This window comes from Aotus nancymaae, unplaced genomic scaffold (genome assembly GCF_030222135.1).
Source record: "Aotus nancymaae isolate 86718 unplaced genomic scaffold, 86718_ANA_hifiasm-v0.15.2.pri h1tg000064l_1, whole genome shotgun sequence".
Taxonomy (NCBI): Eukaryota; Metazoa; Chordata; class Mammalia; order Primates; family Aotidae; genus Aotus; species Aotus nancymaae.
The window spans coordinates 10,869,721-10,897,066 of record NW_026988479.1 but is presented as its reverse complement, the minus strand read 5'-3'; the positions used below and the strand labels follow the sequence as shown (position 1 = coordinate 10,897,066).

Sequence of the window (27,346 nt, the reverse complement as noted above, 5' to 3'; positions counted from 1 at the left end):
GCTGATGAATAAACAGAAGAGCCTTCTTCTGGAAAACAGCAGAAATCTCTACCAGTGGCCCATGCAGTGCCAGGTGCTCTCTCTAGCTTGTGGGGGTGGTGAAGCCAGGGGTTGCCTGGAGCCTTGACAGACAGCCTCAGGAAAACGCTGCATCAGAGTTCTTGGTAACTACATCAGGGGACCAATTTTAGTTTGTGAAAACCAAATGCTGATGACTCTTAAAAGCTGATTTGGAAAGTTACTAGAAGGTCAGTCTTGGAAATATGCACAACTGAGATCTGTGAACTTGTATGTCCTTTGTCCAAGGAACCTGAGGAAGACTATGAGTTGCTGGATTGGGACTCAGCATCTACTCACAGGGAACCACCGTCTCCCAGCCCACGGTCCCTGCACCTTCAGGGTGTACATGTGTATGTGAAAGGATTGGCATTAGGAATATTTTCTTCTCAAGTGAAATGTACCTAATTTCTCCAATGAGAATTTTTTATTCTGTAATGAGGATAAAAACATTAATCAAATTTGGATGTTTTTTAATCATGAGCGCTTTGCATTTGAGACCGTCTCATGCTGCCTGTTTAGATCAAGGGCATACTACCTTTTACTAGGATAGATATGGATTATGTACCTCAAAAACTCAGGATGCGTGTGGTTTCCTTTGTTTTCCCCACTTTAATTAAGGCATGTCAGGCCCCCTGCACCTATGTAACCAAGGCTGGCAAGATGTTCAAAGTCAATGAAAATAGCAACCCCCTGCCCCAAGAAGTGGAGGAGGGCCCAGGCCTCCTGCCTTGCCCAGCTCAGTCCTGGCCAGCACATCTAAACCCAGGCTGTGGCTATCTAGCTCTGCAGCTCTCTGTGAAGTGCTAGTGCCTTGCTGGGGGCCTGCTGCTGGCCTCCTGCTTGGCCTGGGAGGTCCCTTAGAAGGTAGATGCCTCTGCAGGGAGTTTGATTTTTGAGGGGATTGTAGGTCCAGATTTGGGCAATCCTAACAGGTACCAACACAGCCACCTCTTAGGGGACATTCAACTTCAAAAGGGCTGAGCTGGGCTGGACACAGACTGGAGACACCAGTTGCCACTATTGCCCCTCTTCCAGAACCCAGGGACCCAGCTACAGGACGTCACTGTGCCTTCCTCACACACAAACACAAAGATGTTCCACTTCTTCCCCTTTCTCAGTCAATGCTATTCAATGTCTTCAATGGGCCATGACCTTGGAAACAGTAAGGCCAGCAGGAACACAATGGCCGGCCACTGAGGGGAGCAGGGCTGGCCCTCAGGAGCACAAAACCTGGCCACTCTCTGGAAGGGAACGTGCTCCCAGCCTCCTCTGCTGTGTAGTCACTAGTCAGGGATGTGCAGGTTTTCACGAGGGTTCTGTGTCCAGTAAGTTTCAGCCAGTGGGCTCTCAATGGGAACTGAGAGCAGGAAGTCATTTCAAGGCACCAGAATCTATGAGCATTATGCACTCACAGAACTCCTACAATATCTCATACATACATATATGCTTATTTCTCTCATATGCATAGTTGCTATCGCAGGTAACACAATAACATTTTACTTAAACATATTAGTAATCCACAGTAGCTTCTGGCCATATTTGCTTTCTTAATCCATGAACACTTAAAAATACAGCTGCTATTTGATGGGTTGGACCACATTTTCCATATTAACACAGCACTCTTAGAAAAAGGGGTCCACAGCCCACGCTGGAGGCTGTGCCCCCTAGTATGGCTTGGCTCGGTTGCTGCTGTTTTCTGAGCCTGCTGTCTTGCCCTTCGTGTGGCAGTCAATTTCCTGATGACAGGAATCACACACTGTGGCCCACGTCCCATGCATACCTCAGCATCTACTCGGTGGACAATGGAGTACCTGACTTAGGCAGGTCTCAGCACTCCCAAGGTTCACACCCTTAGCATTCATCAAAAGGCTAGCCCTGACTGATCCTTGGGTCAGAGGTTTTAGCTATTAAAGGAAATTCTGAAATCAGGGTTCCACCTACAGCACTGCTTAGATGTGATGGAAGCATCCAGTAACATGGCTACACATCCTCCAGCAGACAGGCTGGCTATAACATCCTCAGTTTGGGTTTGAGCTTGAGCAGGCTGGTGAACCCCTCATAATCACTTCCTAGGATAGTACCAGCTGGGAAGCTCCTACCTAGTTCCTGTTTCTAAGAGTCCAGCAGTTTCCTCACGACCTGAGAGGCCCAAGATAGGCAGATGCTTTCATAGAAAGAGCCCTGGATTAGCATTCCTGTTCAGTTGCTATTTACTGTACTACCCCATGCAAGAGATTCAATCTCATTGGGCCTCAGTTTCTTCATCATCTCTGAAAGGGGGAGAATAAGTGGCCTGCCCACCTCATCTGGCTTTTATGAACATGAAAAGGGAATGTTGACAAATGTACTTTACTGAAATGCATGTCGTGCAAATGCCCTTTACGCAAGGCGAATAGTTCTCATTCCTATTTTTATTACTCTGTCCTTATTTGACTCTGGATTCTGAAAGTGCTGGACCTGCCAGCTTCAGGCAGCTGTGGCCTGCAGCCAGGCTGACTGTGGGAGATCACTCATGCTCACATAGAGCCAAGAATGACCAATATTGGTGTCAAGTCCGGAAATCAAGACAGTATTTGCTATTGTCAATTGCTTTAGAGAAACGTGTCACCAATGTATGTAATTTGTACAATGGTTTGTTATTATTCACTATCATTAATGTCTGATAACCATGTGGGACAACCGTTAGAAAAAGACAAACTGTTTAAAGGGCTCAAACTAGTCAAACTGCTCAGAGCAAAAACTTCTTTGGAACTGCATGGCTATATGCTTGGCCTCTCCACAAACCTCCTCCCTCCACTACCGGGCTGCCATTGCTCCAGCCCTCACTTGCTATTGGCAACCCACAGCTTACTTGAGAAGGCCCAGGCTATACAGGCCTGGGTTGTCTTCAGGTTTTTGTGTCCCTTTTCATGCTTCAAGGGTTCCTGCCTTTCTACATAAGCTTTCTTCTTCAAGGGTTGTGTGTACCTTCACGGATCTCAACATCAATAACCCCTGCCCTGTACTGGGAAAGTCTTGGAATATCTGCTGCTCCTTCGCAAGGTCAACTCCCCTGGAGAAGAATATTTTCCTTGGTTGCCACACATCTTCAATGTAGCAGCAAAACCACATGGCTAAAGAGACAAATGGATGCACTCAGGGGTACAGCTGGTGACCTCCCAGCCAGGCATCTCTGAGGATTCAGGGAAACGAGAAATGTTTTTGCCTTATTCTGTAGCATGCAGATTCTTGGGCTCAGATGGCTTTGTGTTCTCACCTGCTGAGACCCACCCCTCAGCTGGCCCTCTCTGCTGCTACCATCCAGCTCAGCTTGTCTCCTCTTGGCATGTCCAGAAATTAGGACCTTCTTCACCTCAGATCCTGGCCACACTCTGATTCCTTTCTATCGGGATTGTCTTCAGTGTGATGGAGGCAGACCTTCTGACATCAACGCCCTAACTTCCTCCCACTTGCCCTCAAGAATCTCTCTGCATTTTTACTTTCTTCTCCTCTCCCAACTTGGAAAAGAACACCTTTCCTTCTCCATTGCCCTCTGTCTGTGTCCCCATCATCACCTCAACTTCAGCACTTTTCCCCTCCACACTCCACTTCCTCCTACTTCAGTAACACCAATTTCTCAGGACTCGGTTTCTAGGGGTGTTAGGGTTGCACGGGCTGGGGGTGTAATTCCCTGCCTCCCCATGGGATAGCTATGCAATCCAGCCTTGGCTCTCCCACCTGTAAAATAAAGATGATAAATGAGGCTATTTCATAGGGTTGCTGTGATGATAATGGAATGGGCATTAACATGGTATAGCTCAATACACAGTATGAGCTCGATAATTTTAACTGCAGTTACTAGTGTTATTGCAACTCTCTGCTCCTTCCCAAATTCCTTCACTAAGTCTTCTCTTTGCTGCCATCTTCTACCTTATTTGCAGCTCTCTTGGTGTTCACATCTAATGTCACGACCTCAACTGTCACTTCTATGCCTATTGCACTTCTGCCTCTACCTGCAGCCCTGACGCCTCCAGATGTAGTCCCACAGGCACCTCACATGACACAGACCAGGCCACACTCATGCTTTTCTCACTCAAGCCTGCCCCTCCAGCAGCAGCAATGGTAAGCACTGATTGATTACCTGCTCCGTGCCAAGAACCTTCTTAGATGTTTCATTTGCTACTTAATTCCCTGTGTGGGAGGTTCCACTTGTCTCATTGTCATCCAGCTTTGGGGTCTTCAGTCATTTTTGACACTTTCCTCTCTCCTGCTTATGCCTCATGCTCGGCCTTCTGCTTCTAAAGCACCAGTGCCTCTGGATCTGCCACCTGTCTCTGTTCCCAAGCCAAAGGCTCTACGTCTGTGGCTGCAGCCTTCAAATCAATCTACCCACTTCTACAATTCCCACCACTTTCCACCCCTTCCAGAGGCCAGTTTCATCTTCTCCAACACAACTCTGGTTGCATCATTCTGGTGTCCAAAGTGCTTTATTGCCTGCTGAATATAATCTAAACCCATCCTCTGCAAAGAAATCCAAGCTCTTCCCAACTTACTTCTCATCTTCCAAACCCCCCACCGTCCCTGCATTGCTTGTCTGTGCTAACCAAAGGCTCCCTCATTCCACCACATGCCTGAATTTTCCTGCCACTAAATCTTCCCCTGTCATTCCCTCAGTATTAAAACACTCCTCCATCCCATGTCCCCATCTCTAAATCCTATGCAGAAGTAAAAGACCGGATCAACAGCCACTTCCTTTCTGGAGGCTTCCTGATCCACCAAGCCAGAGTCAGGGGTTCCAAAGCCTTTCATGAGGCCTTCCTCATTGAAGCACACACCTGGCTCCCCACCAGACCGTAGGCACCCCAAAGGCCGGGGCTTCCAACACTTCTTTACCTGTTGTGCCTGGCTCAGAGCAGGAGTTCAGGAATGCTTGTGAATGAATGATTTACAGTGAATTCAAACAGGTGTAACACTCAGCCCCTTGCCTCCCGTTGGGCCTGGTGCAATGGCTAGGATAGTGAGCACAGAGTTAATGTTCAGTCTTCCCCTGATCATCCCAACTCTGACCTCCCGTTATGTTGAGGGCTTTGTGATCTGCACATTAATTAGGCTTTTAATGGAAACACAGATCTAAACACTCCCAGATGGGGGAGAAGTGAGTGCCATCAGCCATCAACTTTTAGGAAGGACATAGTTCAGGCAGCAGAGGGACTATTGGTCTGCAGGGCCACAGCCCTGACTTCTAGCTCAGGTTCATGCCCATGCAAAGGGCAGTGATTTTAAAAGGAAGGGTTTTTTCACAGGTGCCTTGCTGTCCAACTGAACGCAAGCCAGTGAGTGGCAGAGGCCCCAGGAGAATACCTCTGTTAATTTGGAAGCATTTACACGGGGCATAACTACCGGTTATTGTACAATGGTAGTCAATGTCAAATGGAAATTCCCTTTAAATGTAAGCAGCCGCTTATATAATTTGGTAAAGCCCTTCTGGATAACAATTTCACAATATGTACCAAGAATGTTAAAAATGGCCACACCCCTTGACCCACTCATGAATCAAAGAGCCCACACATTTAGGGAAATAACCTAAATGAAGAGAACTCTTTATGAACATATTTGATGATCACATCACCATTTTTAAAAGAGGAAAAACTATAAACAACTTAAATATTCACCAGTAGGAAGATGGTTAAATAATACATTTACTAACAGCTAACATTTATTTCACATTTTCTTTATGCCAGGCATGGTGCTAAGGTCTTCATGTAAAATACATTTCATTGCATCCCAGTTATAAAGTAGCTACTATGATGATGCCTGCTTTGCAAATGAGGAAACTGAGGCTCAGTGACATTAGGTGAGTTGTCCAGGCTTTCTTGGGTTTTGTGGAAGTAGAATTAGAAGCAGGTAGTATAATTCTGGAAGCTGAATTCTTACCATACTATATAGACTCTTACAGAGAGAGAGAGAGAGAGAGTGTGTGTGTGTGTGTGTGTATTTGATGGACTAGTGCACATCCATTTTAAATATTGCCCATCTACTTAAAATAATTTTATATGCTATTTTAATACCATGGTTAATGTTTCTGTTATAATGTTGAGTTAAAAACAGAACATGAAATTGTCCATATAGCATGATCACAGCTTCTTAAAATCTTTAATCTATGAACATAGAATAACAAAAGAAACATTAATGTGTTACCAGTGGTTGTAATTGCATGTATGGGTGCTTTCTACCCCTACTGTCAATGTTCTGTAGCTTACAGATTTTCAACCATGGATCACCACGGTTGGTGATCCATGGTTGGGATCCAGACAATCAGGAAGGGCTCACTGGATGTATATCTGCCAATCCTCCAACCACTTGAGCTGGGCTCTCACCTCAATATGGCCCCCAGTCCACCTGTCATATGTCCCAAAGCAAAGCAGCCAGAAGTCTCTTGTCACCTGGCTTTAGTATGTGAGTGCTGTCTCTCATATGACATAGGATAATCCTGGAAGTGAATTGGCAATCCAGAGGCAGAACCACAAAACCCGAGCATTCCCAGAAGCCCTGCCCAAGGCTGCCTGGCAATGCCCACATCAGCATAGTCAACACACAGATTGGGCCTGACCCAGGGCACAGACCACAAGACTGCAGCCAGCCCCAGCTCCATTCTATCCAATTCACACAGCCTTGGGCTATATGGTGTTCTGTATGTTTCTAATTGAATTACATGACCATTCCAACCAAAATATCTCACGTAAAAATCTAGCTTTTTGCCTTCTCTTAAAAATCAGAGGATCCGGCACATCAGGCCACACAGCAACAGTCAGGTAAAGTGGGGCTGTGGGCACTCCCTTGGACAGGATGTGGGCCCAGCTCGCTGCAGTCTCCACCACTCCCAACTGCATCTCAGACACTGAAGCTGACACATGGGGCTTGAACTACTGCTTTTCTAATAGCAGAATGAGGCAGAAGATGAAATACGTTCTATGTCCACATTTCAATCAAGAGATTGAAAACACAGGAAAAATGAAACACAGGTTAAGAGTGCTGCGGTCTCAAGAAAAGTGGGAGAGGATTCACTTCCCCAGACACCTCTGCTCACTTATGAAACTGCCTTCGCAAAAATTAGATCAATGAGAAAATTATGGCAGTGGGGACAATCTGTCTCGCCAACCCCCATTTTGCCTTTATCCTTCAAGCTGCCTTAACTATTCCTTGGCTTAGGCTGAGCTAACTTTGCCAGACATTTAGTTTATACTTTAAATGATAACAGCCCTTCCCTAAAAGTAAGAGAGAACAACAGGCTAGAGGGAGGAGAGGAGACTGAATTCTGCTATGAAGTAGACATAAAGGATTGCCAGTCATTATTTTGGATGTCACAAGATATGAAACTTCCCCAGTTACTCCTGCTGATAATATCACTGTAGGAGTAATCAGTATTGTAAAACCTAAGATTGGCCCTTTGAGGTATCTTTTCAGTCTTTTTGCATGTCTGACACCAGTGGCGCCAACTCACCAGTCCTGCTCCTAGACCCACTCACCCTGCTCCTGCGGCCCCACCTAGAAGCAACAGGCACAGGAGGACCATTTCCCACACCTCTATAATTGCATGCCAACCAATCAGCATCAAGCACCCATTGCCTAGCCATCCCCATCCTTGCCCCCAAACCACCTTTGAAAAAGCCCTAACCTATGAGCCTTCTATGAGATTGATTTGAGGAATAACTCCATCTCCCACATGGCATGGCCAGTCTTGTGTTAAATAAACTCTGCATTTACTGCAATGCCATGGGAGGTGATATGATTTGGCTGTGTCTCCACCCAAATACCATCTTGAATTATAGCTCCCATAATTCCCATGTGTCATGGGAGGGACCTGGTGGGAGGTAATTGAATCATGGGGGTGGGTCTTTCCCATGCTGGGCTCATGATAGTGAATAAGTCTCAAGAGGTCTGATGGTTTTGTAAAGGGGAGCTCCCCAGCATGTGCTCTCTTGCCTGCTGCCATGTAAGATGTGACTTTGCTCCTCCTTCACCTTCTGCCATATTGTGAGGCCTCCCCAGCCATGTGGAACTGTGAGTCAATTAAATCTCTTTTCTTTATAAATTACCAAGTCTCAGGTATGACTTTATTAGCAGCAACAGAATGGACTAACTTAGGAGGTTACACGTATGTTAGCTCCCACTCCTGATGAGTCTCTGAGTTTTCTATCTTTAGCCTAGAGGGTTCCTGAGGAACAAGTGAAAGAAAACCACATTCCTTCTCATTTTCTGGAGGGATTCCTGGCAGAAAACACTGCCTGGTGACTCTCTGTCAGCCTCCCTTCCCTTCCCCAGTAGTTGATCCTGTCCAGCACCTGCTGTCACCAAAGTCCTTCCTCCAAGCAGCTGAGGGCAAGGGAGACCAGAGGGGGCAGCCCGATGCCTCAGAATTCACACCCATCCCTTGGAACCCACAAGTTACGCCCATTAGTTTGACAATGTCATTTTGGAGACATGCTCCCAGCCCACTTCTCCCTAAAGTTTGAAGCTACTTGTGTGCATGATGGTTTTGTGCAAAGGCCCAGGTTGGCCCAATGTTATCAACATTATCATAACCACAGCTGCCACAAATCCTGGGGGCAAAAGCAGAGATGGCATCAGTGGCTCCGAATCAGACCTCCTCCACCTCCCACTATGGGAGGGATATCAGGGTATGAAACCCCGCTGTGCCTCAGTCTCCCCTTAGTAAATGCCCAGGAATTTGTGAAGATTAAACACATGCAAAGCTCCTAGCATAGTGCCTGGCATACAATTAGGGTTCAGTAAACACTGGCTACTCAGCCACTACTGCCAAGACTATTCTCATTTAGCCCAGATCACAGAACCTGTGATCTGTGGGGCATGGCAGAATCCTCCAATCTTGGCTTCCACCCTCCCTCCACTCACTCAGTGAACCATCTTTGCTTTTGCCTTTGCTCTTTGTGCCAAGCCCACGATTCCAGGTTCTAATGGCTCAAAGCTTTGCAGGGCTGAGAAACATGTGCCTACAGAAGCCAGCCATGCCTCTTACTGAGAGCCTTCTCCATGCTCCCAAAAGGTCAGTCTCCTGGCACACAGGGAACAACAGAACAAACATGCTCATTTTCTGTTGCTGCCTTGGGGGCTTCCTTCTGAGAACCGGTTTCCTTCTGGCACCACAGACAATGAAGAACCTGAGGCCACAGGCCATGGGCAGATTGCCATACGGGAGGTTCAGGGCACCTTACTCATCCTGAGATGTGTCAGTGGCTCCCACAGTGGAGGGACAGGGTCCCTGTGTTCTCACTGCTCGGAGGCTTACCCAGGAGACAGGGCCCTGGAAGGATCTGGACTTCATGGATGGGAGATCTGAAGGGCCCCACGTAGGCCATGTCCCAGGCTCCCATGCCTAGGCAAGGCAGGCCTGAGTGGCCCTCAGCACTACCTGGGCAGGTGCACAGCCCTGACCTCCAGGCTCTCCTCCCAGCCCTTCTCCCACACTGCTCCCAAGCCCTCCTTGACCCCAGCCTGAGAGCCCATTCTACTTCCCTACCATGATGGTTTGTAGAAACCCAGTTCCTCTCTGGCTCTCAGCTGGATGTGGCACTGTAAGAGGGACAGGATGCGGTCTTTTGTTCACCACTGCATTCTCGGCACACAGCCCTGTGCCTGGCACCTGGTAGGTACATAATTATCGTTTTTCAGATAAATGAACAGAGATGGCAATCATATCTGCCTCATGCTGTCATGGTGGATATTAAAGAAGGTGACGGGTGGACAGTACCTCACGTGGCATCTGGCACACAGTGAGCATGTCACACTGGCAGCTGGTAATGGTGGCTGCTCGGCTCCCTAACACTGTCCAGGAGCTGTGCACCTTGCTTGGAGGCCATGCTTGGGTCCAGCCACTCCCCTGGCTGCCTCTCATTCTTCCTCCAGTCTCCAAATGCTTCTAGCCTGGCCTCAGGACCCCCATCACTCAGGGCCTGGTATGACACCATTCTAGCATGCTGTACAGGGCAAGCTGGGGGTGAAGGCGGGCAGGACAGAGGATAGAACAAAACGCTGTCAAGAAACCACACCAATAAATTTGCCTTCAAATGTCCCAGCCTTCTTAAGGGAAGTATTTCTTGGGAAACACCTCCCTTGGTGTCCTGGCTGGCTGAGGGCCTCCAACAGATACTTGCAAGCAGACGCTTGCAAACCTACCTCCATTTCTTCCCCTTCCAGGGACAAGGCGCCAGGTGGTAAAGGAGGTGGGGCTGCTCCCAGCAGCCAAGGAGCCTCATTGCTGAGCCTCTTCCAACAGCTGAACCCCGAACAATTTGAAGACATATGAAGATTTCCTTTCCCCTTGAAACTAAGGCAAGCTTTTCTGAAGTAGTCAGGATAAAGCAAACAGCCAGCACAGGGGCCCAGATGCCTGGGTTCTCAGCCTGCTCACAACCGCCTCTATTCCTCTACATCTTTGCTTAGGCCTCTGGGATGGACAGATCAGCAAAATTCAAACATTCCTTGGAGGTGCCACCTTTGGATCAAATTAAATTATACCAAGACATGACTCGATATGCTGAAGATGAAGGTGGAGATCTCCTGCCCTGTGTCTCCCTGATGGCCCCATTTGTTTTCCTGCATCTCCCATGTGCTGTACTAACCATAGGCCTTGGGGCATGTGACACATAGCCTTGCAGCAGCAGAGCCTCAACCCCTCCATGCACCCAGCAAGGAGCAGCAGCACCATTCTCGGAGCATGTGCAGACCCTGTCCTGAGCAGCTCCGGGGCTAGGGTAGGGGGTGCTAGGCTGGGATGCTCCTGAGTGAACTGCTGGGGCTCTGACTGTGATATATGCTGAACCCCAGCCTCCCTGGGCAGAGGGGTCACACAGGCTACTCAGAAGGCTGCCAGGGAGAGGGGTCTTCTCCACAAGGGCCAAGAATCAAGCTGGAGACTGTCAGCCCCATCAGCTATCCGAGGTGACAGGAAAGGACTTTGGGTCCAGCTCTTCCATTATACAGAAAAGGAGTGTGAGGCTCAGGAAGAAGCAGTATCTAACCTGTGGAGACAGGGAACTGAGTGGTAGAGCTGAGAATCAAAGTACCTCAAGGTACTGAAAAAGTCTCCTACCACCGCAAGCCTGTCCTTCCTCTAGAGCCAGCACTTTCTCTGCTCTACACAGGAAGTGCCTTCCTGCTCTTTCCACCCTCCTTTGGCAAAACCACTACCAGGAAAGATGCAGAAAACTCTTTCCCAGAGAGGAGGAATGGGAGATGAGGCTCATGGTGCAGAGATGGCTACATCACACACCAAGAAGTGGAGCTCTAATGGGAAAGGGAAGGGCTGAAGGGCAGGCAAGGGCCAGGTAACGCCAGGAGAGGGGTCTTCAGGAGCAAGGTCTCACCTGCTGCACTTCCTGGCGCGTGGGCCACGTGAGGGCCACGTGAGGTCAGGACTCTGGGCTTTTGGATGGGACATACTTGTGTATGAGTCCCAACTCAGCTTGGGCTAGTTTCATGGGGATGAGACCAGTGTGTTCACACAGGCACCATGTTTAGCTTAATGCTTTGCTGTTGCCACTGTAAAATATGGCATAATTTTTGAATAAGGGGCTCTAGCATTTTGCACTGAGTACTGCAAATCACAGAGCTGGCTCTCACTCACCAGTTGCTAATCGTGTGTTCTTGAGTAAGTATCTTAACCTCTGGGAGGCTGTTTTCTCATCTGTAAAATGGAGATAACAGCACCTGCCTCACAGAATTGTTACAAGATGAATTGTGAGAACATATGCAAAGGTCCTAGCGAGTACCTGGCACATATCAAATACTTAATCAGTGACAGTTACTGCTTCAGATTAAATAGTAATAAAAGCACACCTTGGATGAAAAAGAAAGTCATTATTAAGATGGAATCTACTAGTGGTAATGATTCTGTGAACATTGTTAAAATGACAACAAAGGATTTAGAATATTCCATAAATAGCTGATAAAGAAGCAGCAGGGTTAGAGAGGATTGACTCCAATTTTGAAAGAATTTCTACTAGGGGTAAAATGCCATCAAACAGCATCTCAGGCTACAGAGAAATCTTTTGTGAAAGGAAGAGTCAGTGGATGTGGCAAACTTCATAGTTGTCTTCTTTTAAGAAATTGCCATAGCCTACCCCAACCTTCAGCAACCACAGCCCCAAACAGTCAGCAGCCGTCAACATGGAGGCAAGACCCTCCACTAGCAGAAAGATTACGACTCAGTGAACACTCAGATAATTGTCAGTAATTTTTAGCACTGAAGTATTTTTAAATTAAGGTATGTATATTTTTAAGCATAATGCCATTGCACACTTTGACTATAGTATAGCCTAAACATAACTTTAAATGCATTGGAAAACCAAAATGTTCATATGAGTTTTATTGTGATATTTGTTTTAATGTAGTGATCTGGAACTGAACCCACCTCTCCGAGGTATGCCTGTAATAAGGGACTACTACATGACAAGGTAGATGCTTTGCTCAATAAAAGGATTTTAACAATCATGTCTGTCCCAGATGCCACAAACCAGGAAAGAGCCACAGGTCCCAGACACCAGCCTCTGTTCCCCTGGCCGCTTACCGTCACGAAACGGTTGTGTCTGCATCTGCAGCCGGATCTTGATGAGGTCCACGGGCCCGCCTAGCCCGACAGAGACCACGCCGGCCACCATGCTGGCCAGAAGCAGGTCCGAGAGCGTGTGGGGAGGACTGGCCTCGGGCTCCCGGCAGCGGTGCTGGCTGAGGAACCGCTGCGTGTTACTGAAGACCCCAAATACCACAGAGTTGTAGACAGCAATGCTGGCAAGGGGGAAGGACATGCCCTTGAAGAAGCCGAACACCTGCAGTGAAACCCAGTAGGAAGAGGCGTGAGGACTGGAGGCTGCCGTCGCAGAGCCTGCAGGGTGGCGGGGGACACCACAGGACACATCTGCCCGTGTATCAGTGAAGAGACAGGAAGAGGTGCTGATGCGACAGTTGGCAGGCATTCTTGCCCTGAGGACAGCCTGGCTTCTGCAGCCTGCTTTGTTTCCTGTGGGTGGTGTCCCGGCCTGGAACCCACACATGGCATGCATGCGGTGGGAGGGGCAGTGATCTTGGGCTGGAAAGAAGTCAGGCTGTGACCGAGGGGGAGCCTGAGGAGCCCTTAGGGGCAGTGGGCTGGCCAAGCACCATGCATACCCTCCTCATTTGCCACAACAAAAACATTCTCTAAGTACTCACCAGGGGCCAGGCCCTGGGGAGCAACCATAAAAAAGAAACGGCCTCCACCCTCACTGAATTTATAGTCTGGAGAAAGTGGGGTGTGGAACAGACAAACTGACAGGCAGTTACAACATAGGCGGTATGCTAAGCCTGTGGTGTAGACAGGTTCTCCAGACCCCCCGAGGGGAGCCTGCGCCAGCCTGTAGATGGGTGCCCATGAGCAGGGGTGTCTCCTGACAGCAGTGGCTGGAGGGTCCACATAAGGACACAGGATGTACACACAGGCTGCAGGAGGCTGAGGAGGGGTGCTGCAGGCTCGTTGCCCTTCCCTTCCACATGGCATTCTTGATGAACACCACAGATGTGACGAGGAAAACAGGAAAATTCCACAGGCCCCTGGAGGAGTCAGGGCAGTACATGCATGCCAAAAGTGAGAAAGTACTGGGAAGCCATTGTGCAGACTCCAGGCTGCACACAAACACACTAGTCCTCACTGCACGCACTGCCAGAGACACGATGCCTCACACACACCTGCACATGCACACACATGTGCATATATACACACATGTATGCACACACACGTGTGAGCACATCCTGCTTCGTGTTCTTCTTCCATCATAAGACCCTTCAAATTACTTGGGAAGTGGCTTAGCCATGAGCCACTATGTCTCAAAGAAACCATCGCAATCCACACCAAAACCCCGGAGCTGGGACGCAAGCTGGCAGACACTTTTGGGAACATGTGCCAAAAAGAGAATCAACAGCCGCTTTCAGGGGACTATGGAATCCCACAGCATTACCCAGGAACACCAAGTGCCAGGCTTGCAGTGCTCGCCCCAGTTTTAAAGCAGCCGATCAAGAGAGTTACAGCAACACCCTTCACCGGTGGGAAAACTCTAGGTACTTGCAAGAGGCTTCTGAGCCCCAGGGCACTTGTTAGAATGGAGCCCGGTGGAGATAATGGCTACAGTGGGGCCACATTTCCAGGGACTTAGAGAAAAGTCAGAGGGCTGTTACAGGGCTCCACCTGACGGTTTCTTTAAATCAGGTCATTCCGTTCAAAATTCAAAAATTTATTCTAAATCTCACTAAGAGGGACCTCAGAAAGTCTTCCTGAAGCACATACTGATTCTCAAGAAGGGAACCTGATGCATTTTCTACAAAGTATCATTCAGTTTTCCCTTTGGAAAAGGAACATCTTGGGTCACATGCTCTCAAGCGACCTGGGCGCAGGTAAACTCTGGTGTCTGGGCTTAGACACGCCTGGCTCCCACCAGGCCCAATAAAGGGAGGTCTGTCAGCACACAGTTTACCAGTCAGTCGTTCCTTTGTGAAAAACTGAGCGATCACCTTATTTTTGCCGGAATTTTCCACACTGGGGCTCCAAATTCTTCAGGATTTCTCCATAGAGGTTACACAACACCGGAGTTTTTCCTCAGTTATGCTGCGGTAGATGGCAGGGGTGAGTTTAGGTAACATGTAATATTCTACGTGTGGTGTGAGATGAAGTAGGCAAAATCAAGCCGAGTGTGATCAGAATGGGAGGCCCCCGCTTGCATACTGGTATGGGGCTGTGGCCCCGATCCCAGCCTGTGGGGGCCCAGGCAGGCATCACTCCACCCACCCAAGGGGCACTTACACTCTCCCTCCTGTACACTGTGCGGATGCAGCTGAGGGTATTCCCGTAGCCGACGCCGGCCTGCAGGCGAGTCTGTGGAGAGAGGAAAGGGCATGTGCCAGCTCAGAGATCATTCATAGCCCCACTGCTCCAAAGATGCCCAGAGGGAAAGGCCCTGCTCATAGTGAAGCCTGCCAGCAAAGGGTCTGGGTTTCAGTTCTGGCTAGGCTGGTGCTCCATCCCCGGCTTGCACTGCCTCCCTCTAATGTCCCTTTCAGACTCGCTTAATACAGAGAAGCCCGCTTTGCTGAGAGAATGGCAAAGGCCAACTAGTTGTGCCGAATCATTTTATGATCCCCACCTCTTGAGTACACAAAGCTAAACTGGAACTCTATCTGCTGTCTGTCACTCCACCCTGCAAAATAGCTTTGGGGGAGACCTGCTCTTCTTGCCCCTAGAAACACTATCCCATGGCCTGAAGCCCTCCCTGGCCTCCTGCTTCTCTGTCACTTCCTCCATTTCTCTCTATGCAACAGGCAGACTGATCTTTTTCAAGGTCAATGAAGCCTCCAGTGGCCTCCCATCAAATGTAGGAGACATTCCCTACTCTCCCTGAGCCTGGGAGGCACCTGCCTCTCACCCCATGTGTCTTCTCCTCTCCCAGGCCCTGCATAAGCTGCATGTCCCCGGATCCTGGAGCCGCAATTCTTTTCTGCCTCCAGCCCACTGCCACTTCTGTTCCCAACTTCTGGAAGGCTCTTCCTCCAGCTCCTGCTCATCTTTTAGGACTGAGTGGATATGTCGCCATGGTCCTATGTGTTTGATTATGTAGGGTTTATGTTGGATCACCCAACTAGGGTAGGAACGCCTGTCTTACTTTCCTCTCATCTCCAGGGCAGGGCACAGCCCCAGCGCAGTGGCGCCTTTGCAGTGACTGAACAAGGACTGCATAGCTAAGGTGTGGTGGCCTCTGATGGAGGCTGGCGTTGGTGACCAGGGGTAGCAGCTGACAGGCACAGAGGGTCTGAGTAAGCCCACCTAAGTGTCTAGAGTACCCCTGCCCTGGCCTCAGAGGATTCCACTTCTTTTAGGAATCCCTAGAGCCTATAATTTTCCATCAAAACACTTTGTCAGCATGCACAGCATGCCATGCCTGTGCATGAAGGAGCCGTGAGATGACCAAGGAGGAGATACTGGCCCGTCCCCACAGAATCCAGTATGCAGCGAGGGACTGAGACCCAGAAAATCAGGCTAGCTCCTCACACAAACCGCCTGAGCTCAGCTCTGGAGACAAATGGAGGAGGCCCAGGAAGAGTACGTAGAGTTAAAATGGTGATCTCAGAGGTGAACACCACAGGCAATGTGGAGCTTTCCTGCATTTTCCAACTTTCCTGCAATAGCAGATGCGACTTTCATTATTTTTAGCTTACATAGTTTAAAACTAATGTAAGCTAAACTCATAGGGAAATACATTCTCTCGATGACGACAACAAAATTAGCATCACATGTAAGGCTAAAGCCTCATTGAACTCACCTTCGCTCTCACCATGTTCCTCCCCTGAGTCCATGATCATGGCTAATAGCATGGCCAAGAGTTTGAGAAGCACCCATTTAAACAGTTTTATAAACATACGTAGCCAAAGGAAAAATATAGGAAATATTATCACCCTGCTCATAAGTTTTACTTTCATAACCAGAGAAGTGTGTTTATCGACTCACTCAACCAGTATTTGTTCGGGGCCTATTTTATTGGAGGCACAATTCCAATCTCAGGGAATTCGGCAATAAAGAAACCAGAGTCTCTGCCCTCATGGAACTTACAACCTGGTGGAGTCAGAAAAGATGGTCAATAAAAAAAAAATTCCCAAGTATATACGTATTTTAGAGGAAGACAAGTGCTATGGAAGAAAACCAAGGACAAGAAGAGCTGGGTGATGAGGAGGAAAAGCTAGTTTTAAATTGAGTGGTGGAGACTCCTGGCAGATGCAGTGAGATGAGAACCTGGCCTTCAAGTTCTTCTTGTTAAGCAGAACCACAAAGGCCTACCTTGGAGTGGGATGTCCACAACTAGGACAATGACTTGGGCCAGGTGGCAACTTAGGAGGTGGTGGAGGGGTGCAGGTCTCTCTCTGTGCCCCATGTAAGGCTGGCATGAGGTCCAACAGTCTCCCAGGGCTCTCCCTGGAAAGTGAATCCACAGAATAGTTGACTGCCACCCCACCCCCTGCAACAAGTAATCAAGTTCCCGCTAAGAAAATTGAGTGGTTGAGTGACTCAAGCCAATAATACATGAAGGAACTCAACCCAAGAGCCAAACCTGGATCACAGAATAATTTCAAAGCCATGGAGCCAAAGGTCTGTCAGGCATGCTGAGCACTCGGGGAGGCTGGCACTGAGGCCAGCAGCAAAGTCCAAGTCTCTAGGGACCCAGTGACAGCAGGAGATGACATTTAGTGTGCACCAACTGCATACTGGCCACCATATAAAACTGATCCCACGAAATCACACAGGTGCTCTAAGGCACAAGTACTGGTGCCATCTTACAGATGAACACAGCTGACTCCTTGCATTAGCTTCCTGTTGCTACTTAACAAATTACCACAAACTCCATGGTTTAAAGCAGCATGAATGCATTTTCTCACAGTTCTAAGACCAGAAATCTGAAATGGTCTCAGTGGGCTAAGACCAGGGCGCTGGCAGGGCAGCACTCTCTCGGGAGGCTCTCAGGGAAAATCTGTTTCTTTGTTTCCCCCAGCTTTTGGAGTTCACCCTCTTTCCTGGAGCCATGTCCCAGCATCACAGCTCCTCTTCTCTCCCTGCTTCTGTTGTCATCACATTGTTTGCTTCCTCTTCTATAGGAAGAAATCTAAATCTCCCTCCACCTCTCTGTTATAAGGACACTTGTAATTACATTTAAGAACCTCCCTGATAATCCAGGATCATCCTCCCATTGAGATCCTTAACTTAATCATACCTGCAAAGTTTTCTTTTGCCATATGAGACGACATTCACAGGTTCCAGAGATGAGGACGTGGGCACGTCTGGGGACCATTATTCAGTCAACCACACTGCCTCACACAAGTTTCCCCAGGAACCTGGCTCCCTCCTTTGGCTCATCCCCAGGACTTTCACTTTACAGGACCCCAGGGGCTGCTATTCCACCAACCTCTAGCCTACTGAGACCAAAAGAAGTCCAGCCCAAGCTCTTGACTAGGTGTGATTTCCCTGAGAGTTGAGTTCTCTGTCCTAAACATAGGGTTAGGTATATAATAGGTGCTCAGTGAATACCTATGAAAGGCAAGAGAGAAGAGAGCTTGGTTCCCTAGCCCAATTTCAGTGTTTTTAGTTATTAGGGAAAATATATCCATATTTGAGGAGCCCAGAGCCCTCATTTTGGGCCTAGAGAATTGATGGGTTTGCCATTATCTTTCTCGCCCTTCCTGGTTATGTAGACTCAAGGCCATTTTAAGACTTGCTTAGATATGGGACTCTTTCACTTTTGTAAACCTGCTCATATTGTATCAAGCAAGATAAATTAGTATAACTGTACATATTTAATGTACATCCCATATTAATATCATCCACATAGACCTCCACGAAAGTTGATTTCCATTTGACTATTTAACATGCGGTTATATTTTGTAAACATTTAGTGCAGCATTAATTTTGATTCTATACTTTTCTTCTTACATAGTATTTTCTCAGTTCTCTGACACTTTCTTTGGTCCTTATAGAGAACGGGAGGCCTGGGTTCTGTGCATGAAGCAGATACAGCTTGAAGATCATGGCCCTGCAGGCAATATTTAGCCCAAAACTATGAGCTTCATGTCAGGGGTGCTATGAGCTCATACTCTCCAGTTCATGGTTTCCCTCCCACTGGAAGCTCTCAGGACCCCAGAGGTGAAAACCCAAGGAGAAGAGGATGAGTGTTCAGTGCCAGGAGGTGAGGTAGCTGGAGCCTCAGTGCTTGGAGCTGAGCCACTGCCCGGCTGGCCCTGACCTGGCAGAGCAGGCTGTGCCCTAGCTGTCCTGGGCCAACATGCATGCCCCAGACTGGAGTGGGTAGTGAGGGGGCAGCCTGGAGTGGTGGGGAGCATGATGGAGCAATACAAGAAGCCTCAATGGGATGTTCATTAGAAGGAGGCAGACATCCCCACCCCCGCACACACAAAGCCTGTCCATTGCAGTCCAGACCCCATGGTCTACAAGAGTGGTCCCCAACCTTTTTGGTACCAGGGACCAGTTTTGTGGAAGACAATTTTTCCATGGTCCAGGGTGGGGTGATGGTTTCAAGATGAAACTGTTCCACCTCAGATCATCAGGCATTAGATTCTCATAAAGAGCAGGCAACCTAGATCCCTCGCATGCACAGTTCATAATAGGGTTTGTGCTCCTACGAGAATCTAATGCTGCCACTGATCTGACAGGAGGCAGAGCTCAGGCAGGAATGCTTGCTTGCTCACCGCTTACCTCCTGCTGCATGGCCCAGTTCCTAACAGGACACAGACTGGTACTGGTCCATGGTATAGGGGCTGGGGACCCCTGGTTTACAGGCAGCCAAGCCCTGACTAGAAAACTTAGCCATGCTGCATCAGACATATGCAGCAGACCTGCCTCCTCAACCTAAGACCAGGCAGCCCATGGCACAGGAAGAAGCCTTTCACCTGAGTCAGCAGCATAGGCCCTTGTAGCCAGGTTCTTCCACAGGTGAGTCCTGGGACTCCAGGCAAGTCACTGTCTGCCTCCCGCAGCCCAGCTTGTGTATTCATGATAGCAGCAGCATCTCGCTCATTGCTATATCCTCAATGCAATGGCTCTTTGAACGATCTTCATGGCAGCCCCACCAGGGAGATGCTACTTGCCCACTTTACAGACAAGGAAACCAAGGCTCAGGAAGGTTAAGCACTCTGCCCCAGTCACAGGAGAGTAGGTGATAAGGCCAGGACTGGATTTCCAGTTATTCAGATTTGCCTGGCCCTTTCTTGGTGGACAGGGTCCATAGAGAAAACATGAGTCAGAAGGAAGGAAGAGGGTGTTCTGGAGTGCAACAGGGGCACTCAGGCCAAACAAAGACTGGAATCCATGTCTCAGGAGGGCTTCCCTCCCAAGCTTCAAGGCAGAGTGTGGAGAAGGGAGAGAGCCCAGCCTTTTCAGGTGACTGTGGCCAGGGAGCTCCACGCCTATAAATTGCCCTAAACCCAGTGACTAGTGTCCTTAGGAAGGACAGGGATATTTAACACACAGAGACTCAGAGGGGAGGCCTTGTGAAGATAGGCAGGGCCTGGAGTTAAGGAGCCACTGTCCAAGGAATGCCAAGCACTGCAGCCGGCACTGGAAGCTGGCACAGGACCATGTGGCAGATCTTCCCTCAGAGCCTCTAGAAGGCACCAACACCTCGGTTTTGGACTTCCTGCTCCCTGACCTGTGAGGAAACAAATTTCTATTGTTTTCAGCCACCCAGTTTGTGGATGTTTGTTACAGCAGCCCAAGGAAACTAATCCATACTCTCAATTTTTACTGTTAAATCTCTCACTCCCCACAGTGATTTGTTACCAACTCACTTATATGAAGTCAGCCTGGGTTCTAGAGAAACAACAGCCCTTTTCCTTGGCAAGATGCTAGGCCTGTGGCCGACAGTTCTAAGATCAGTGACTAAGCATGCCACTCGGAGAATGCTTGCCCATCTTTGAGGTGTCCCATTGACCCCCAAAGAGAAATGTATAAATATCATTTAAATCAGAGAACTGGAAACACATTCTCCAATTTTGGTTAAAATCTTGCTAGACGTTGTCTCATGATGTGGTAACTGAGCAAAACTTAATATATATAGAATGATATTAATTAAAATAGCGGCTACCGGCTGGGAGTGGTGGTTCATGCCTGTAATCCCAGCACTTTGGGAGGCCAAGGCGGGCAGATCATGAGGTCAGGAGATCGAGACCATCCTGGCCAACATGGTGAAATCTCGTCTCTATTAAAATACAAAAATATTAGCTGGGCATGGTGGTGCACACCTGTAATCCCAGCTACTATGGAGGCTGAGGCAGGAGAATTGCTTGAAGCCAGGAGGCAGAGACTGCAGTGAGCTGAGATCACACCACTGTACTACAGCCTGGGGGACAGTGTGAGACTGTCTCAAAAAAAAAAAAAAAATTGCAGCTACAAATTTTGAATGCCAACTGGGTACAAAAAACAATGCTTATCATCTTATACTGACCCTGTAAGGCAAGGATTCATATCTTGTTTAATAGAAAGCTATGTGAGTAGGAAATGGTAAAAACAGGATTCATACCCAGAGCCTGTGTGGTTCCAAAGCCCATGCTTTCTGGCTCGGCCATGCTGCCTCCCCACTGATCCATTGTTATGGATTGGTTTGTTGAATGAGCCCTGGGGAAGACAGTCTGGGAATGAGAGGTGAGTTTGGGAGGTGAGAAATGCCAGAAACAATCAGCACTCTCATGGAGACACTAAGGAGCACATCTGAGTCTTCCAAGTCTCCCCAAGGCCCAGTCCTGAAGACGTATGCAGCAGGCACCTTGAACTTGGCTAAGGTCTGGGATGGCAACTCATTCAGCAGGTGCTCACCCAGCGGGGCTGTGCCCAGCTCTGTACTGAGCTGCACTCTGAACAGGGGAGAGTCAGAGGCCACAGACTAGGGAAGCCAGGCCTGGGCAAGGTAATCAGCCAGCTCTCATGGAGGGTAAAGAGGGCTCAGTGGGCAGCTACCACAAGTGTGGGAAAGTTTCTGAGGACCTGGCGTGGCTCTGGACAGCCCTGGGGAGTGGTAGACATGGGCCCTACCTCTGGGCGGCAATGGCTCAGCCTTGAGATGCTGGTAAGTCCACTTCTAACATGAACTTGCTGCACAGCCCTCCTTGGTGGGCTCTAAGACCCAGGGCCTGGGTGTGCAGGGCTGGCAGGAGGCAGGCAGCAAGGCCCCCAGCCCACTCTGAAATCCCATTCTCCCCGGGCTTCTCCCAGCACCTGCACCACCCCACTTGCTCAGCTCACTATGTGCACCACACACACACTGGCCTTCTTTGTTTTCCTGGAGAATGTATATTGCAGCCTGTTCCCACCCTTGGGCCCTCGCACTGGCTCATTCCTCTGCGAGCAGCACTCTGACCCCAGTTCTGCGTGTCTGGCTCTTTGTGTCATTTGAGTCTCAACTTAGCTGCCTCCCTGGCAGAGAGGCCATCCATGACTCTTCAAAATACAGAAGCCCCTCATCAATGTTTCTGCCATCACCTTGTGTTATTGTCCCCCTAGCACCCACCACTGTCCAGAAATGCTTTGTATATCTGTTGTGTTCTCTAATTATTATCTATCACTGGCCCTAAAAGTATCTGTCTCCTTGCCTGTCTCCCTCACTCCTGAGTCCTCAAAGCCTAGGTAAGCCTGCAAGTAAAGTTTGCTTTGGAGCTTTGAATCCAGCACTATAATGCCCAGCTCTAAGGTCTGGGGCGGGTTTCTGAGCTCTGCACCTTACTCTCTCCTGTATAAAATGGGAAGATTGTACCATTGCAGGAGGGTAGACTAAGCCTGCTTCACTCACTACTTTGTGTGCCCATCTCCCAGCACTGGGTCCTGCCTGCCATCCCCCTGCGTTGGGATGTCCCCTGGGGACCCTAAACACCCCCCTTTACTACTTAAAGTGTTTCTTCAAATATTTAAAATAGGTAGACTGATCTTCCCGTCAAGAAGAGCGTGAGCATGAGCCCTGACCGAGGAGAGGGTCCATTTTCATACAGGGAGCAAGATGGGGAGAATAGACATTGCAGCAGCCATTTGAAAGGGCCTGTGAGGCTCCTGTCTGTGCACAATCCAGGCAAAGCTTTAGAAACAGATCTGGAAGCCAGTCAGCAGTGAGGAGGCACAATTTATGGCTCTGTTCCCAGAGCATAGCTCTAAGTCCTGCTCACCACAGGGAACGGGTGCAGGAGTGGGGATGGGGTGAAAGATTGCTCCTTTGCAGCATCTCACACCTCAGTTTTTGACTTGTTGTTTGATCTGAGACCAGCCCCTTCCCCTTCTAGGGAACATCCCAGAACAAGGGTGTTGGATAATCCCAATGCCAGGAAGGCCCCACCAGCTCCACAGTTCTCACACCCATGTGTTTCATCAGGTAATATTGGGTTCCCATCTCCAATCTAGTTTAAAGTCCCACCTGGACCTCTGAGTCTTCTGAGTCCAACCCAGGCCTCCTGGCACTCCAGCCCCCTGGGCTGGCAACTTAGAGCCTGCCCTGAGCAGAAGACTCTATGGGAGATCAGAAACAGCAGGCATAGTCCCAGAGGCAGATCAGCTCCATGCCTCTTTTTAAGAGGTAATGGGAAACATGGCTACCGTACCTTGACTGTGTCCAGAGGGTGGCCGACGATGACGCTGGCTGCACCTGTGGATTACAAAAGAACGCCTGATAACTCAGCCCTTAAACTCCCAACTTGCACCAGCTGTCTCTTGGGACAAAACAGGCACTTATTTAGTCAATGGCCAGTTGCTGGAGTTGCAGGGGGCGGGGGTGGGGGGCCTCCAATGTGCTAGGCACTGGCCCATGCAGGAAGGAAGGCAGAGAAAATAGAGTAAAACAACTAATCACTCCAAAAAAGGTGTCTATCACTGTCCTAAAAATATCTGTCTCCTTGTCTGCCTCCCTCACTCCTGAGTCTTCAAAGTCTAGGTCAGCCTGCAAGTAAAGTTCACTTTGGAGCTGATGGAAGGGACTAGGACAAGTGGATATTCACGGGCAAAAGAGTGGAAGAGTGCAGATAGACCCCACTGTCCACCTCACACCATATACAAAATTAACTCAAAATAGATCAAAGACCTAAATGGGAGAGCAAAACTATAAAACTCTTAGACTAAAACATAGAAAACAATCTTGACCTGCGATTTGCAATGGACTCTCAGATATAATAGCAAGAGTAAACCAACCAATAGAGGGAAGTACATGTCATATCAAAATACAGCAGATGGGTACATGGATTATTTCAAGTTGAAAACATTGAGAAATCGTAATTTCTGAAAGACTGAGCTGACCTGTCTCTTCCTGCATGCAGCAAGTAATTAAGATCCTTCTGGGAGCAGTACTCTCTCCATACCAGGGTAGCAAAATAGCCTTTATTACCAGGGACTTGGAATTGAAGGCTGCAGTGGCCCTGAATTTATACATAATGAAGTAATCCTTATCCTCCACCTGCTTTATAGCCCCCCATACATCTCCTAGTGACTCCTCTAGCAAAATTCTACCACCCTAGCCAGATTTTCTTTGTCCTGTCATTTCTTCTTAAATTGATTATTCTTTGTCTAAAAAGTATGAAAAGATCTTGCTTTGGATACTTCTCCCAACTTCACTCCTTGTGAAGATCACTGTCATGAAAAACAAATAAAATCTGTATTCTTTTTCTCTTGTTAATCAGCCTGGTGTCAATTTGGTTTCTATATTCAGCTGAAGAGCCTAATAAGAGCTAAACAGGGGGTTGGAGGTTATCTCTAACTCCCCTACACAATGCAAGAATAACGCTGAACTTCATAAAAATTGAAAACTTTCGTGTGCGAAAGTGAAAACATCCTACAGAATGGGAGAAAATGTGTGGAAATCATATATTTGATAAGGATTTAGTGTCCATATAGAAAAAGAACTCTCACAACTGAATAAAAGAATTTTAATGGGCAAAGGACTTGCACACATATTTCTCCAATGATGATATAAAGATGATCCACAGATACATGAATAGATGCTCAACATCTGCATTCATTTGGGAAATGCAAATTAAAACCACAATGAGAGTCCGCTTCACACGCACTAGGATAGCTATAATTGAAAAAAAAAAATGGAAAAGAACTGTTGGCAAGGATGTAGAGAAATTGGAACTCTTGTACATTGCTGGTAGAAATGTAAAATGCTGCAGCCATGGTGGAAACAGTTTGGCAATTCCTCAAAAAAGCTAAACATAGAGTTAACAGTTCCATTCCTACATATATATCCAAGAATAGAAAACAGATACTCAAACAAGTACATTACACACACATCATGGCAACATTGTTCACAATTGCCAAGAGGTGGAAATAATCCAAATGCCCATCAACTGATGTATGGATAAACAAAATGTGGGATATTTATACAGATAATACTGCTTGGCAATAAAAAGAAACAAACTATTGGTACATGCTGCAGCATGGATGCACCTCCAAAACGTCATGCTAAATTAGAAAGGCCAGACGTAAAAGGCAAGCTATCGCATGACTCTACTTATATGAAAAATCCAGGATAGGTAAATCCATGAAGACAGAAAGTAAATTAATGTTTGCCAGGACTGGGAGGAGATGGAAATGGGAGTTGCTCTTTAATGGGTACAGCATCTTCTTTGGTCATGAGAAAAATGTTTTGGAACTAGATAGAAGTGATGGTTGCACAGTGTTGTGAATGTACGCAATGCCACTGAATTATACACTTTCAAATGGTTAATGTTTTATTATGTGAATTTCAGCTCAAAAAGGGGGGTAGGATGTGTGTAAAGAAAAAAACCTGAAAATTTTCAGTTACCTGCAGGTTACTTAACTTCTCTATGTCTCACTTTTAGCATGTGTAGAGTAGGAATAATAACAGCACTTACTTCCTGCTTCCATTGTAAGAATGAAATGCAGTGATGCATAAAAAGTACCTAGCAGAGGCTGGGCGCGGTGGCTCACGCCTGTAATCCCAGCACTTTGGGAGGCCGAGGCGGGTGGATCACGAGGTCAAGAGATCGAGACCATCCTGGTCAACATGGTGAAACCTCGTCTCTACTAAAAACACAAAAAATTAGCTGGGCAGGGTGGCGCGTGCCTGTAATTCCAGCTACTCAGGAGGCTGAGGCAGGAGAATTGCCTGAACCCAGGAGGCAGAGGTTGCAGTGAGCTGAGATCTCGCCATTGCACTCCAACCTGGATAACAAGAGCGAAACTCCGTCTCAAAACAAAAAAAAAGTACCTAGCAGAGAGCCTGACACCCATAGGATGCTCAAATATGAGTGATGTTACCATTTTTTTTAAAGAAGATCCCTTTGGAAAAGTGAAGAATATACCCTGTATCTTTTCACAGAAAAAATACCTACACACTCTCTCTCTCTCTCTCTCTCTCTCTCTCTCTCTCACAAGACCTATACAATTTGAAGAGAACCACTACTTCCCCAAGGCCACTTAGATTAAGAAGCCCTTTGTATTAGTTTGTTCTCACACTGCTATCAAAGACATACCTGAGACTGGGTAACTTATAAAGGAAAGAGGTTTAATTGACTCACAGTTCCACATGGCTGGGAAGGCCATACAATCATGGAAGGTGATGGAGGAGCAAGTCATGTCTTACATGGCAGCAGGCAAAAAGAGCTTGGGGAACACCCCTTTATAAAGCCATCAGGTCTCATGAGACTTATTCACTACCACAAGAACAGCACAGGAAAACCCGTCCCCATGATTCAATTACCTCCCACTGGGTCTCTCCCATGACACATGGAAATTATGGGAGCTACAATTCCAGATGAGATTTGGGTGAGGACACAGCCAAATTACATCATTCCACTCCTGGCCCCTCCGAAATATGATGTCCTCACATTTCAAAACCAATTGTGCCTTCCCAATGGCCCCCCAAAGTTTTAACTCATTTCAGCATGAACTCTAAAGTCCACACACAGTCCAAAGTCTTGTCTCATCTGAGACAAGGCAAGTTTCTTCCACTTATAAGCCTATGAGATCAAAAGCAAGTTAGTTACTTCCTAGAAACAGTGAGGGTATAGGCATTGGGTAAATACATCTGTTCCAAATGGGAAAAAATGGCCAAAACAGAGGGGCTACAGCCTCCATGCAAGTCCAAAATCCAGCAGGGCAATCAAACATTAAAGCTCTGAAACAACCTCCTTGACTCCATGTTTCACATCCAGGGCACACTAATGCAAGAGGTGGGTTCCCATGGTCTTGGGTAGCTCCATCCCTGTGGCTTTGCAGGGTATGGCCTTCCTACTAGCTTCTAGCATGAGTGTCTCCCATGAATTAGCAAATGCCATCAGCATAGCCCATCTGCATGATGCATTGCAGAGGAAAGTGCTCTGACAGATCACCATCAGGGAAGGAACTGAGGGAGAAAGGAAATTGGTTTTTTTGTTTTTTAATAAAAAATTATAACTCCCATGAGGCTTGCAATGAGTATCTGTGGCTTTTCCAGGTGCATGGTGCAAGTGTTAGTGGAGCTACCATTTTGAGGTCTGGAGGATGGTGGCTCTCTTCTCACAGCTCTACTAGGCATTGTCCCAGTGGGGACTCTGTGTAGGGCTCCCACCCCACATTTCCTTTCCACACTGCCCTAGCAGAGATTCTCCATAATTGCCCCACCCCTGCAGCAAACTTCTGCTTGGACATCCAGGCATTTTCATACGTTCTCTGAAATATAGATTAAGATTCCCAAACCTCAATTCTTGACTTCTATGTACAGACAGGCTCAATACC

At 47.8% G+C, this 27,346-nt stretch overlaps 1 protein-coding gene across 7 annotated transcripts in view; it reads right to left on the bottom strand.

Moving 5' to 3' along the window:
* Window positions 1-27,346, bottom strand: part of SLC25A48 (solute carrier family 25 member 48) — a 245,147-nt gene that overhangs the window by 19,718 nt on the left and 198,083 nt on the right. For 6 of the 7 annotated variants that reach the window (XM_064366346.1, XM_064366344.1, XM_064366347.1 and 3 more), the window contains 3 exons: window positions 23,218-23,261; window positions 14,888-14,959; window positions 12,626-12,884 (listed from right to left, as the gene is read on the bottom strand). In XM_064366346.1, the coding sequence (XP_064222416.1) occupies window positions 12,626-12,863 (238 nt within the window). In that variant the 5' untranslated portion in view covers window positions 12,864-12,884; window positions 14,888-14,959; window positions 23,218-23,261. Of the gene's footprint in view, window positions 1-12,625; window positions 12,885-14,887; window positions 14,960-16,912; window positions 17,004-23,217; window positions 23,262-27,346 lie in introns of those variants that run through there. The other variant, XM_064366345.1, reaches the window with a different exon arrangement.